The 14,940-nt window shown below is 46.8% G+C and overlaps 1 protein-coding gene across 3 annotated transcripts in view; it reads left to right on the top strand.

Annotated features, from left to right (window-relative positions):
* Positions 1–14,940, top strand: part of PAXIP1 (PAX interacting protein 1) — a 118,927-nt gene that overhangs the window by 86,726 nt on the left and 17,261 nt on the right. For all 3 annotated transcript variants that reach the window (XM_063921876.1, XM_063921875.1, XM_063921874.1), the window contains 4 exons: positions 679–722; positions 1,214–1,275; positions 1,954–2,056; positions 11,577–11,745. In XM_063921876.1, the coding sequence (XP_063777946.1) occupies positions 679–722; positions 1,214–1,275; positions 1,954–2,056; positions 11,577–11,745 (378 nt within the window). The remainder of the gene's footprint in view (positions 1–678; positions 723–1,213; positions 1,276–1,953; positions 2,057–11,576; positions 11,746–14,940) is intronic.

Here is a 14,940-nt window from a genome sequence, read left to right as displayed (position 1 = left end):
AAGTTTAGTTTATCTTATGGATCACATCACTGGCTTGTTGGAATGTTACGGTGATTATTATCTGTTGTTGTGCCAACTTTCTAGTTGTCCGTTAGGTTATAATATTATATGTAATTCTCCATTGTTCATACTATCTTTCGGCTCAGCAAACCGCCTGCTCGTTACCTTTGTGTAATGTGGAGGCTCTGACGGGGCTTCTCCTCAAGCTCCGGCCAGCTCCTGCAGCCAAGGCTTTATCAGTTAGTGCTGATGAAGATCTATGGTGGGGCTTTTCTACCTAAGCACCGACAAGCCTCCGCTGCACAACAGCAGCAAACACTGCTGGACCCACACTTCTTAATAAGCGGGGATGGGAGTGTGATTGGGAAAAAAAGAAAAAATCTTTAAAAAAATTAAAAGTAAACTCTGGAATGACTCCAGGATGTTCCCTTCCCTGGTGAAGGCACAAAAAACACAGGCATCTTGAGAGTATGGAGGGGAAGGAGGGTTACATATTTAAATGTGCCTATCCATGCTATCGCACTGTCCATATCCCAAGAGTACTCCAGTGACCCCTATGGATTCAACAGTCCCCTTAATTCTTGCCTTCATATTTTTTGTGTGTATTTTCTGTAGATGCTTAAAAGTTTTGGGTGTTATTGCCTATTGTCACTTTTGTTTTTGTTTTTTTGCTCATAGATGCATGGAGAATGCCAATAAAGGTGTCCTCAGATGTGCTAATGGTATGGTATATTTCACTTTGCTAACCATGCAAACTTCTCACACATAATATGAGCTGTTGTACATTATACACAATGTCTAGCTAGTTATATTGGAACTCCCAACATATTTATGGTGTTCCCTGTATAATCCTAGTTTAGTGTAATCAGCTGCTTCCATAACTAACATACACTTAGGAAGTACTTGGCCAACTATAATGTTACTTAACTCACTCAGTCACCATGTTTTGAAAATGTGGTCTGTAAAAGAAACACGCTAGTCTAAAAGCAGTATATTCACATTGAGTTATCCCACCTAGTGCACCATTAGTGCCTTATTAACATAAGACTAGGTTCCTGTGCATTGTACTACATCCAGCACATGACTATGTTCCTGTACAGTTGTTTTATACTCCGGAACAAAATAAAGTTTCAGAATTAGTAATGTTGTGGTTGGCAGAAACACATGCCTGGGGGACAAAATAAAATGTGAAACGATGTGTGTGATTTTACAGAGTATCCGAATTCCTCTGAAGCCCAAGCAGAATGTACAAGCTGTTCAGCCAAAACGGCCAAGGTATAAATAAGTGTGTATAATATGTGTTTATATGCCTTTGTGTGCATATAATGTGTGCATCTATGCCTTTATGTCAGTGCATACAATAGACTATAGCTGTATTAAAACAAATACATTTGAGGACATAGTAAACAGGTCTACTTATACATTTTTTTATTTAAATCTATATAGTGAATGGTTCAGGAGCGCCAAAATATTTATTTAAACATGGTGTGTAATGTTTGCTCAGTCCACGTTTAAACCACAAATGTCTTATTTTGGATAGGAGTATTGTATTTAATATCGTAGCTCGCTTATTGTGTACCACAGTGGTTCCCATACTGGGGTTGTGGTGCACTTGCAGGGGTGCTATGGGTTGTTGGTGCAGGACTATTATTTATGGTTCATGTGAGAGGCAATACCAGTGCTTGTGGATAAAGAGAAACAAACTCTGTCCACCACCACAAAACTGAACCTAATGATAGCAGGTAAGCACATTTTACCTAATGTTTAATAATTTTTGGTGAATTTCTCATTAAGAAACTTTGGACTCTGTTATACCTACTTCTGGTTCGTGAAAGTTTGTTGACCACCGGTGTATGGCCCAATTGTCATGTTTTAAGTATAGGTGTATGTGGACACATCTGTATCCCTCCTGAAGTTTTACTTTTTTAATTGTGTATTCTGGTATATTATCAGAATTGAAGACCTGCCTCCTCCAACTAAGAAACTATCTCCTGATATGACCCCACATGTAATGTTCACCGGATTTGACCCAACTCAAATTCAGCAGTATGTTAAGGTAAGAAACGCATTCCTAACCACTTCCTGTAACTCCTTCACTTCTGTGAATTCCTGAGACCTTTGTCTGTGATGTGCTAAAAGCAGGTTCTTTCTGATAGTTGGGGAAACTAAAACCTTGAACTTATAGAGGGGTTATTTGAGATTCTGACTATATTAACCTCTTTATCCCTTGGCCTACTGGGAAATTATTTGTACTTTAGTACCCAAAGGAGCAGGGAGCTTCTACAATTTTGCCTTCAATTTCTAGCTTTTTTAATTTATTTTTTCTTAATCACCACGGTGATCCACAGTTGTTAGAGCTATGTGTCACTCGAAGTCAGTGAAAGATATGGATATTGCTTCCTGCTGTTGCCCCATAACACCATACATTTCCTTAAGAGAAACGAGAAACCTTTTCTTTTCTTTCTCTTTAATGAAGAGCTAAAGACTTATTCTGTGGTCGGTGGACCAAACCTTATAGGAAATTCCAGGTTTCATGCAGATTGCAAACCCTGTGTCCTCTAATTACAAGCTTGTTCAAAGCCACTGCTATTGCAGTTCCCATTGCAGCATCTCTAAGACGCTAGTAAATGGAGAACGCTGCTGAACAATATGTGCGTTGCTGCAGTGGTTTCTATTAATCTAAGGCTCAGCTCGGTATAGGAAGGGAGAAGCACTTGGGATCTGCTTTTGGAATTCTTGCTGTATGTAAAGTCCAGGTCTGAATAGTTGACCTTGGTTGAGTACATCCAGGAATCATCTGAAAATCTGGGCAATTTGGCCTTTTGATTCTGAATTACCTGTGATTAGGATTTCAGGTTGATTATTTGTGGTGTGCCAATATAGTTCTTATGCATACCACAGCTTAAATCAGAGTCTAACTGTTCTCCTGAGATCTGAATGTGTCTGTCTGGAACTGGATAACATTATAGTCCAGGTCATGTTGAAAAATAGTTTGTTTCTACCCATTAATGCGCCCATTGAATATTGAAGGATATTGTGTGCTGTGGGACATAGACGAGGAAGAGTCTAGACTTTGGGTACAATTGCTTAAAGTGCCCTAACACGTAAATAAGTCCGTATAGGTTCCACTGCGCCTTCACCTAGCCCCCCACACATACACATATTAGGTCAGGGAAAAAGGAAAATATATATAAACTGGAATAAATTATTTTTCCCCCTCAAAATTCTACATAAAATACCCCATAATGACAACGTGAGAAGTTTTTTTGTTGTTGAGATTTTTGCAAATTTATTAAAAATAAAAAACGAATAAAACACATGTACATAAGTATTCATAGCCTTTGCTCAATACTTTGTTGATGCACCTTTGACAGTAATTACAGCCTCAAGTCTTTTTGATTATGATGCTGCAAGTTTTGCCCATTCCTCTTTGCAGCACCTCTCAAGCTCCATCAGGTTGGATGGAAAGTGTCTGTGCACAGCCATTTTGAGATCTCTCCAGAGATGTTCAATCTGATTCATGTCTGGGCTCTGGCTGGGCCACTCAAGGACATTCACAGAGTTGTCCTAAAGCCACTCCTTTGATATCTTGGCTGTGTGCTTAGGGTCGTTACCCTGCTGAAAAATGAACAGTCGCCCCAGTCTGAGGTCAAGAACACTCTGGAGCAGGTTTTCATCCAGGATGTCTCTATACATTGCTGTATTCATCTTTCCCTCTATCCTGACTAGTCTCCCACCGCTGAAAAACATCCCCACAGCATGATGCTGCCACTACTATGCTTCACTGTAGGGTAGGTATTGACCTGGTGATGAGCAGTGGCTGATTTCCTCCAAACATGACGCCTGGCATTCACGCCAAAGAGTTCAATCTTTCTCATCAGACCAGAGAATTTTTTCTCATGGTCTGAGAGTCCTTCAGGTGCTTTTTGTAAAACTCCAGGCGGGCTGCCATGTGCATTTTACTAAGGAGTGGCTTCCGTCTGGCAACTCTACCATACAGGCCTGATTATTGGATTGCTGCAGAGATTGTCCTTCTGGAAGGTTCTCCTCTCTCCTCAGAGGAATGGTGTAGATCTGACCACAGCATGATGCTGCCATCGCTCAGTTTAGATGGCCGGCCAGCTCTAGGAAGAGTCCTGGTGGTTCCGAACGTATTCCATTTACGGATGATGGAGGCCACTGTGCTCATTGGGACCTTCAAAGCAGATATTTTCTGTACCCTTCCCCAGATTTGTGCCTTGAGACAATCCCGTCTCTGAGGTCTACAGACAATTCCTTTGACTTCGTGCTTGGTTTGTGCTCAGACATTGCACGGTCAAGTGTGGGACCTTATATAGACAGGTGTTTGCCTTTCCAAATCATGTCCAATTCACTGAATTTAACTCAGGTGGACTCCAATTAAGCTGTAGGAACATCTCAAGGATGATCAGTGGAAACAGGCTGCACCTGAGGTCAATTTTGAGCTTCATGGCAAAGGCTGTGAATACTTATGTACACGTGATTTCTTAATTTTTTATTTTTAATAAATTAGCAACATTTTTTCATGTTGTCATTATGGGGTATTGTGTGTAGAATTTTGAGGGGAAAAAATTAATTTCTGCTGCGGGGTACACTGGGCTCCACAAGGATTAACATTGGGGTATAGAGTAGGATTTAGATCCAAGGCACCAACAGGCTCAAAGCTTTTAACTGTTCCCAAGATGCACAGCGAAAAAGAGAGAAGTGGTGCGCTTCATGTAATGTGTACCTTTATATTTTAATATAATTTGGTGTCTGCTGTTACTCAAAGCTGCAATAAGTATTCATAGAATCTGCTTTTTAAATAAAATAAGTTTTACTTCAATTAATAAACAATTTAATACACTTAAAAAACTGTAAAAATCAAGGAATCAATTATATTCCACACACTAAAATAGGAAGCATTTAGTATCCTTTAGCGCTGTATAATTAATAGCAACAATGTAGCTCATATGACACTAAACAGACTCTTTCAAATCTGCTACATCACAAAGTGTCAAACTGTAACATATGCTGACAAGTTTGTAAAGAGAGTCTCTCAGGTCCTCCTGCTACTGGCGGTCCCAGTGCTGTGAAATAATTACCCGAACCTGCGTGAATATCCAATGGTGCAGACACCCAGAGAGATGCACGTCCTTGTAGCTTTCAGTAAAAGCGCCCACCGCCGGCACTATTAACGGTGCAGATCTCTGTCCTGGCGGGCGGATATATAGTGCTCCAAATTACCACTTTGCAGTGTAGCCGCTGGAGATGGCACAGTCGCTGTCCTGGCCAGCGGATAGAAGGAGCTCCGGTTAGCGCTTCCAATGAAGCCGCTAGAGACGGCGCTTGTAAAGATGTTTCCGTCAGTGTGTGGATACAAACAGGGAGATGACGTCAACGCGTTTCGTCCCGTCACAATTCGGGACTTCCTCAAGACTTGTGATGGGACGAAACCTGTCACCCTGACGCACTTAGCTCCTTTGGGTTGGTATTGGTATAGCCGCTGCCACCCTCTACTGTGGTGAGTGTGTGGTGTTATGGGCTATGAGCGGTTGTTGTCTCTGGTACCTGCTACTGTATTGGGCTGGTTAACGAAACTGAGCTCACTGGCATGGAGGCAGCGTTATAGAGGAGGCGGCGCTGTGCATCTTGGGAACAGTCCTACTCTACACCCCGATGTTAATCCTTTTGGAGCCCAGTGTACCTCGCAGAAAGAGATTTAACAACGGTAAGTTCTTACCATAAATCTCGTTTTATTCCAGTTTGTAATAAAGCTGTATATATATTTATATTTTATTTCTCTGACGTCCTAAGTGGATGCTGGGGACTCCGTCAGGACCATGGGGATTAGCGGCTCCGCAGGAGACAGGGCACAAAAGTAAAAGCTTTAGGACTAGGTGGTGTGCACTGGCTCCTCCCCCTATGACCCTCCTCCAAGCCTCAGTTAGGTTTTTGTGCCCGGCCGAGAAGGGTGTAATCTAGGTAGCTCTCCTGAGCTGCTTAGAATAAAAGTATAGACTTAGGTTTTTTTTATTTTCAGTGAGTCCTGCTGGCAACAGGCTCACTGCATCGTGGGACTAAGGGGAGAAGAAGCGAACTCACCTGCGTGCAGAGTGGATTGGGCTTCTTGGCTACTGGACATTAGCTCCAGAGGGACGATCACAGGCCCAGCCATGGATGGGTCCCGGAGCCGCGCCGCCGGCCCCCTTACAGAGCCAGAAGAGTGAAGAGGTCCAGAAATCGGCGGCAGAAGGCATCTTGTCTTCAAGAAAGGTAGCGCACAGCACTGCAGCTGTGCGCCATTGCTCTCAGCACACTTCACACTCCGGTCACTGAGGGTGCAGGGCGCTGGGGGGGGGGCGCCCTGAGACGCAATGAAAACACTATTTATGGTAAAAAATACATCACATATAGCTCCTGGGCTATATGGATGTATTTAACCCCTGCCATTTTACCTCATAAAAAGCGGGAGAAAGGCCGCCGTGAAGGGGGCGGAGCCTATCTCCTCAGCACACAAGCGCCATTTTCCCTCACAGCTCCGCTGGAAGGACGTCTCCCTGACTCTCCCCTGCAGTCCTGCACTACAGAAACAGGGTAAAAAAGAGAGAGGGGGGCACTAATTTGGCATATAAAAACATATATAGCAGCTATAAGGGAGAAACACTTATTTATAAGGTTGTCCCTATACATATATAGCGCTCTGGTGTGTGCTGGCAAACTCTCCCTCTGTCTCCCCAAAGGGCTAGTGGGGTCCTGTCCTCTATCAGAGCATTCCCTGTGTGTGTGCTGTGTGTCGGTACGCGTGTGTCGACATGTATGAGGAGGAAAATGGTGTGGAGGCGGAGCAATTGCCTGTAGTAGTGATGTCACCCCCTAGGGAGTCGACACCTGACTGGATGGTCTTATTTAAGGAATTACGTGATAGTGTCAGCACTTTACAAAAAACTGTTGACGACATGAGACAGCCGGCAAGTCAGTTAGTGCCTGTCCAGGCGTCTCAAACACCGTCAGGGGCTCTAAAGCGCCCATTACCTCAGTCGGTAGACACGGACACTGACTCCAGTGTCGACGGTGAAGAAACAAACGTATTTTCCAGTAGGGCCACACGTTACATGATCACGGCAATGAAGGAGGCTTTGCATATTTCTGATACTACAAGTACCACAAAAAAGGGTATTATGTGGGGTGTGAAAAAACTACCCGTAGTTTTTCCTGAATCAGAAGAATTAAATGAAGTGTGTGATGATGCGTGGGTCTCCCCCGATAAAAAATTGCTGATATCTAAGAAATTATTGGCATTATACCCTTTCCCGCCAGAAGTTAGGGCGCGTTGGGAAACACCCCCTAGGGTGGATAAGGCACTCACACGCTTATCAAAACAAGTGGCGTTACCGTCTCCTGATACGGCCGCCCTCAAGGAGCCAGTTGATAGGAAGCTGGAAAATGTCCTAAAAAGTATATACACACATACTGGTGTTATACTGCGACCAGCGATTGCCTCAGCCTGGATGTGCAGCGCTGGGGTGGCGTGGTCGGAGTCCCTGACTGAAAATATTGATACCCTGGACAGGGACAGTATTTTATTGACTATAGAGCGTTTAAAAGATGCGTTTCTATATATGCGTGATGCACAGAGGGATATTTGCACCCTGGCATCAAGAGTAAGTGCGATGTCCATTTCTGCCAGAAGATGTTTATGGACACGACAGTGGTCAGGTGATGCGGATTCCAAACGGCATATGGAAGTATTGCCGTATAAAGGGGAGGAGTTATTTGGGGTCGGTCTTTCGGACCTGGTGGCCACGGCAACAGCTGGAAAATCCACCTTTTTACCCCAACTCACCTCTCAGCAGAAAAAGACACCGTCTTTTCAGCCTCAGTCCTTTCGTCCCCATAAGGGCAAGCGGGCAAAAGGCCAGTCATATCTGCCCCGGGGTAGAGGAAAGGGAAAAAGACTGCAGCAGACAGCCTCTTCCCAGGAACAGAAGCCCTCCACCGCTTCTGCCAAGTCCTCAGCATGACGCTGGGGCCTTACAAGCGGACTCAGGTGCGGTGGGGGGTCGTCTCAAGAGTTTCAGCGCGCAGTGGGCTCACTCGCAAGTGGACCCCTGGATCCTACAGGTAGTATCCCAGGGGTACAGATTGGAATTCGAGACGTCTCCCCCTCGCAGGTTCCTGAAGTCTGCTTTACCAACGTCTCCCTCCGACAGGGAGGCAGTATTGGAAGCAATTCACAAGCTGTATTCCCAGCAGGTGATAATCAAAGTACCCCTCCTACAACAGGGAAAGGGGTATTATTCCACACTATTTGTGGTACCGAAGCCAGACGGCTCGGTGAGACCTATTCTAAATCTGAAATCTTTGAACACTTACATACAAAGGTTCAAATTCAAGATGGAGTCACTCAGAGCAGTGATAGCGAACCTGGAAGAAGGGGACTATATGGTGTCCCTGGACATCAAGGATGCTTACCTTCATGTCCCAATTTGCCCTTCTCACCAAGGGTACCTCAGGTTCGTAGTACAGAACTGTCATTATCAGTTTCAGACGCTGCCGTTTGGATTGTCCACGGCACCCCGGGTCTTTACCAAGGTAATGGCCGAAATGATGATTCTTCTTCGAAGAAAAGGCGTCTTAATTATCCCTTACTTGGACGATCTCCTGATAAGGGCAAAGTCCAGGGAACAGTTGGAGGTCGGAGTAGCACTATCTCGGGTACTGCTACAACAGCACGGGTGGATTCTAAATATTCCAAAATCGCAGCTGATCCCGACGACACGTCTGCTGTTCCTAGGGATGATTCTGGACACAGTCCAGAAAAAGGTGTTTCTCCCGGAGGAGAAAGCCAGGGAGTTATCCGAGCTAGTCATGAACCTCCTAAAACCAGGAAAAGTGTCAGTGCATCATTGCACAAGGGTCCTGGGAAAAATGGTGGCTTCTTACGAAGCGATTCCATTCGGCAGATTTCACGCAAGAACTTTTCAGTGGGATCTGCTGGACAAATGGTCCGGATCGCATCTTCAGATGCATCAGCGGATAACCCTGTCTCCGAGGACAAGGGTGTCTCTTCTGTGGTGGCTGCAGAGTGCTCATCTACTAGAGGGCCGCAGATTCGGCATTCAGGATTGGATCCTGGTGACCACGGATGCCAGCCTGAGAGGCTGGGGAGCAGTCACACAGGGAAGAAATTTCCAGGGAACGTGGTCAAGTCTAGAGATTTCTCTCCACATAAATATACTGGAGCTAAGGGCAATTTACAATGCTCTATGCCTAGCAAGACCTCTGCTTCAAGGTCAGCCGGTGCTGATCCAGTCGGACAACATCACGGCAGTCGCCCACGTAAACAGACAGGGCGGCACAAGAAGCAGGAGGGCAATGGCAGAAGCTGCAAGGATTCTTCGCTGGGCGGAAAATCATGTGATAGCACTGTCAGCAGTGTTCATTCCGGGAGTGGACAACTGGGAAGCAGACTTCCTCAGCAGGCACGACCTCCACCCGGGAGAGTGGGGACTTCACACGGAAGTCTTCCACATGATTGTGAACCATTGGGAAAAACCAAAGGTGGACATGATGGCGTCCCGCCTCAACAAAAAACTGGACAGGTATTGCGCCAGGTCAAGGGACCCTCAGGCAATAGCTGTGGACGCTCTGGTAACACCGTGGGTGTACCAGTCAGTGTATGTGTTCCCTCCTCTTCCTCTCATACCCAAGGTACTGAGAATTATAAGACGGAGAGGAGTAAGAACTATACTCGTGGCTCCGGATTGGCCAAGGAGGACTTGGTACCCGGAACTTCAAGAGATGCTCACAGAGGACCCATGGCCTCTGCCGTTAAGAAGGGACTTGCTTCAGCAAGGACCCTGTCTGTTCCAAGACTTACCGTGGCTGCGTTTGACGGCATGGCGGTTGAACGCCGGATCCTAAGGGAAAAAGGCATTCCGGAAGAGGTCATACCTACCCTGGTCAAAGCCAGGAAGGAGGTGACCGCACAACTTTATCACCGCATTTGGCGAAAATATGTTGCGTGGTGTGAGGCCAGGAAGGCCCCCACGGAGGAATTTCAACTCCGGTCGATTCCTGCATTTCCTGCAAACAGGAGTGTCTATGGGCCTCAAATTGGGGTCCATTAAGGTTCAAATTTCGGCCCTGTCGATTTTCTTCCAGAAAGAATTTGCTTCAGTTCCTGAAGTCCAGACATTCGTCAAGGGAGTACTGCATATACAACCCCCTTTTGTGCCTCCAGTGGCACCGTGGGATCTCAACGTAGTTCTGGGATTCCTCAAATCACATTGGTTTGAACCGCTCAAATCTGTGGATTTGAAATATCTCACATGGAAAGTGACCTTGCTGTTGGCCCTGGCCTCGGCCAGGCGAGTGTCAGAATTGGCGGCTTTGTCTCACAAAAGCCCATATCTGATTTTCCATTCGGACAGGGCAGAACTGCGGACTCGTCCCCAGTTTCTCCCTAAGGTGGTGTCAGCGTTTCACCTGAACCAACCTATTGTGGTGCCTGCGGCTACTAGGGACTTGGAGGACTCCAAGTTGCTAGATGTTGTCAGGGCCCTGAAAATATATATATTTCCAGGACGGCTGGAGTCAGGAAAACTGACTCGCTGTTTATCCTGTATGCACCCAACAAGCTGGGTGCTCCTGCTTCTAAGCAGACGATTGCTCGTTGGATTTGTAGTACAATTCAGCTTGCACATTCTGTGGCAGGCCTGCCACAGCCAAAATCTGTAAATGCCCATTCCACAAGGAAGGTGGGCTCATCTTGGGCGGCTGCCCGAGGGGTCTCGGCTTTACAACTTTGCCGAGCTGCTACTTGGTCAGGGGCAAACACGTTTGCTAAATTCTACAAATTTGATACCCTGGCTGAGGAGGACCTGGAGTTCTCTCATTCGGTGCTGCAGAGTCATCCGCACTCTACCGCCCGTTTGGGAGCTTTGGTATAATCCCCATGGTCCTGACGGAGTCCCCAGCATCCACTTAGGACGTCAGAGAAAATAAGAATTTACTTACCGATAATTCTATTTCTCGTAGTCCGTAGTGGATGCTGGGCGCCCATCCCAAGTGCGGATTGTCTGCAATACTTGTACATAGTTATTGTTACAAAAATCGGGTTATTGTTGTTGTGAGCCATCTTTTCAGAGGCTCCTCTGTTATCATGCTGTTAACTGGGTTCAGATCACAAGTTGTACAGTGTGATTGGTGTGGCTGGTATGAGTCTTACCCGGGATTCAAAATCTTTCCTTATTGTGTACGCTCATCCGGGCACAGTATCCTAACAGGCTTGGAGGAGGGTCATAGGGGGAGGAGCCAGTGCACACCACCTAGTCCTAAAGCTTTTACTTTTGTGCCCTGTCTCCTGCAAAGCCGCTAATCCCCATGGTCCTGACGGAGTCCCCAGCATCCACTACGGACTACGAGAAATAGAATTATCGGTAAGTAAATTCTTATTTTTTTTAGGTTTTATGGCCATTCTTGTGGTTTTCTTTTTCTTCATGAGCATGATTCTCTATTTTTTTTATCCATGTTTATTATTTAACTCTTGCCATATGTGTAAATGTATTTTTCAGAAACTTTACATTCTTGGTGGAGAAGTGGTGGACTCTGCACAGAAATGCACTCATTTGATTGCTAGTAAAGTCACGAGGACGGTAAAATTTCTGACTGCGATATCTGTAGCGAAGCACATTGTCACTCCAGAGTGGCTCGATGAAAGTTTCAAGTGCCAAAAATTTGTTGGTAAGTGGGACCCAACTGTGGTGCTAATAGTGAGAGGGAGAAGTAGATAAGGTGTTATGAAGCTGCCCTCAAGTCGAAGTAAGACTTTTTCACCTTACAATAGCGCTGTTGTATTACTTTTTTTTTCTTTTCTCTTACTTCCTAGAGGATGCTGGGGACACCGTAAGGACCATGGGGTATAGACGGGCTCCGCAGGAGACATGGGCACTATAAAGAACTTTAGAATGGGTGTGCACTGGCTCCTCCCTTTATGCCCCTCCTCCAGACCTCAGTTAGATCCTGTGCCCAGAGGAGATAGGGTGCACTACAGGGGAGCTCTCCTGAGTTTCTCTGAAAAATAATTTTGTTTGGCTTTTAATTTTCAGGGAGCACTGCTGGCAACAGGCTCCCTGCATCGTGGGACTGAGGAGAGGGAGAAGCAGACCTACTTAAGTGATAGGCTCTGCTTCTTAGGCTACTGGACACCATTAGCTCCAGAGGGAGTTGGAACGCGGGTCTCCCCCCGCCGCTCGTCCCAGAGCCGCGCCGCCGTCGTCCTCGCAGAGCCGGAAGATAGAAGCCGGGTGAGTATAAGAAGAAAAGAAGACTTCAAGGCGGCAGAAGACTTCGGATCTTCACTGAGGTAAGCGCGCAGCGGTAACGCTGCGCGCCATTGCTCCCACACACACTACACACACTAGTGGGCACTGATGGGCGCAGGGGGGCGCGCCCTGGGCTGCAATAAAACCTCTGTATCTGGCATAGACACTGCGGAGGCAGTAATTCTTTATATCCCCCGCCAGTTTTAAATATTTTGAGCGGGACCGAAGCCCGCCACCGGAGGGGGCAGAGCTTGGTCCCTCAGCACTAACCAGCGCAATTTTCTCCACAGAGATCTGCAGAGAAGCTGGCTCCCCGGTCTCTCCCCTGCTGAACACGGTGACACAGGGCTGAAAAGAGGAGGAGGAGGGGGGGTGGGGCACTTGTAAGGCGCAGTGAGTGTATTACACAGTAATCTAATATAAAAGCGCTGTTATCTGGGACATTATTTTCCAGTGTCAGTTGGCGCTGGGTGTGTGCTGGCATTCTCTCTCTCTCTCTCTCTCTCTCTCTCTCTGTCTCTCCAAAGGGCATTATTGGGGAACTGTCTCCTTATAATTATATCCCTGTGGGGGTGTTGGTACGAGTGTGTCGGCATGTCTGATGCGGAAGGCTCAGCTGAGGAGGAGGTGGAGCAGAGGATTGTGGTGTCGTCGTCTGCAATGCCGACTCATGATTGGATGGACATGTGGAATGTTTTAAATGCAAATGTGACCTTATTACATAAGAGATTGGACAAAGCAGAGTCCAGGGAAAGAGTAGGGAGTCAATCCACGGCTTCAGCTGGGTCACCAGGCCCTTCTGAGTCTCAAAAACGTCCCCTATCCCAGATAGCAGACACTGATACCGACACAGACTCTGACTCCAGTGTCGTCTACGATGAAGCGAGGTTGCACCCGAGAGTGGCAAAAAGTATTCATTATATGATTATTGCAATAAAAGAGGTTTTGCATATCACAGATGACCCCTCGGTCCCTGACACGAGGGTGCGCATGTATAAGGAAAACCTGAGGTAACCTTTCCCCCATCCCATGAGCTTAACGAGTTTTATTTGAAACGGCTTGGGAAACTCCTGATAAAAAACTGCAGATTCCCAAGAGGATTCTTATGGCATATCCTTTCCCTGCACGGGACAGGGTACGTTGGGAATCCTCACCCAGGGTGGATAAGGCTTTAACACGCCTGTCCAAGAAAGTGGCGCTACCGTCTCCGGACACGGCAGCCCTCAAAGATCCTGCTGATCGCAGGCAGGAAAATACTTTAAAGTCTATTTATGCGCATACAGGTGCTTTGCTCAGACCGGCAATAGCATCGGCATGGGTGTGTAGTGCAGTTGCAGCTTGGACAGATACCTTGTCAGCTGACCTTGATACCCTAGATAGGGATACCATTTTATTAACCTTAGGCCACATTAAAGACGCAGTCTTATATATGAGGGATGCTCAAGAGACGTTGGGCTGCTGGGGTCGAGAGCCAACGCCATGGCGGTTTCTGCTAGGCGCGCCCTGTGGACTCGCCAATGGACGGGTGATGCCGACTCAAAGAAACATATGGAGGTTTTGCCATACAAAGGTGAAGTTTTATTTGGGGAAGGTCTCGCGGACCTGGTTGCCACAGCTACCGCGGGTAAATCTACCTTTTTGCCTTTTGTTCCCCCACAGCAAAAGAAAACTCCACAGTATCAGATGCAGTCCTTTCGGTCGCGTAAGTCCAGAAGAGTTCGGGGTACATCTTTCCTCGCCAGAGGTAAGGGTAGAGGGAAAAGAATCCCTGCTACGGCTAGTTCCCAGGAGCAGAAGTTCTCCCCGGCTTCTACTAAATCCACTGCATGACGCTGGGGCTCCACTGAGGGAGTCCGCACCGGTGGGGGCACGTCTTCGACTCTTCAGCCAGGTCTGGGTTCAGTCAGACGTGGATCCTTGGGTGATGGATATTGTATCCCAAGGCTACAAACTGGAATTCGAAGAGGTGCCCCCTCGCCGATTGTTCAAGTCGGCCTTGCCAGCTTCTCCCCCAGAGAGGGAAGTAGTGTTCGCTGCAATCCAAAAGCTGTATCAACAGCAAGTGATTGTCAAGGTTCCCCTAGTCCAACAGGGGAAAGGGTACTATTCGACCCTGTTTGTGGTCCCGGATGGTTCGGTCAGACCACCCTAAACCTGTACTTGAGAAAGTTCAAATTCAAGATGGAATCGCTCCGGGCTGTGATCTCCAGTCTGGAAGGGGGGGATTTTATGGTGTCACTCGACATAAAGGATGCATACCTTCATGTCCCCATATATCCTCCTCATCAGGCGTACCTCAGATTCGCTGTACAGGACTGTCATTACCAATTTCAGACGTTGCCGTTTGGGCTTTCCACGGCCCCGAGGATTTTCACCAAGGTGATGGCGGAGATGATGGTGCTCCTGCGCAGGCAGGGAGTCACAATTATCCCATACTTGGACGATCTCCTGATAAAAGCAAGATCGAGAGATCAATTGCAGAAGAGCGTGTCACTCTCCCTGAGAGTGCTACAACAACACGGTTGGATTCTCAATCTGCCAAAGTCACAATTGATTCCAACGACTATCATTCCTAGGCATGTGTCACAAACTGAGGGCTGGTGCTGACCAGGGG

The sequence above is a fragment of the Pseudophryne corroboree genome, chromosome 5, assembly GCF_028390025.1.
Source record: "Pseudophryne corroboree isolate aPseCor3 chromosome 5, aPseCor3.hap2, whole genome shotgun sequence".
Lineage (NCBI taxonomy): Eukaryota > Metazoa > Chordata > Amphibia > Anura > Myobatrachidae > Pseudophryne > Pseudophryne corroboree.
The sequence above is the reverse complement of the archived record's forward strand: the minus strand, read 5'-3'. Positions and strand labels throughout refer to the sequence as shown.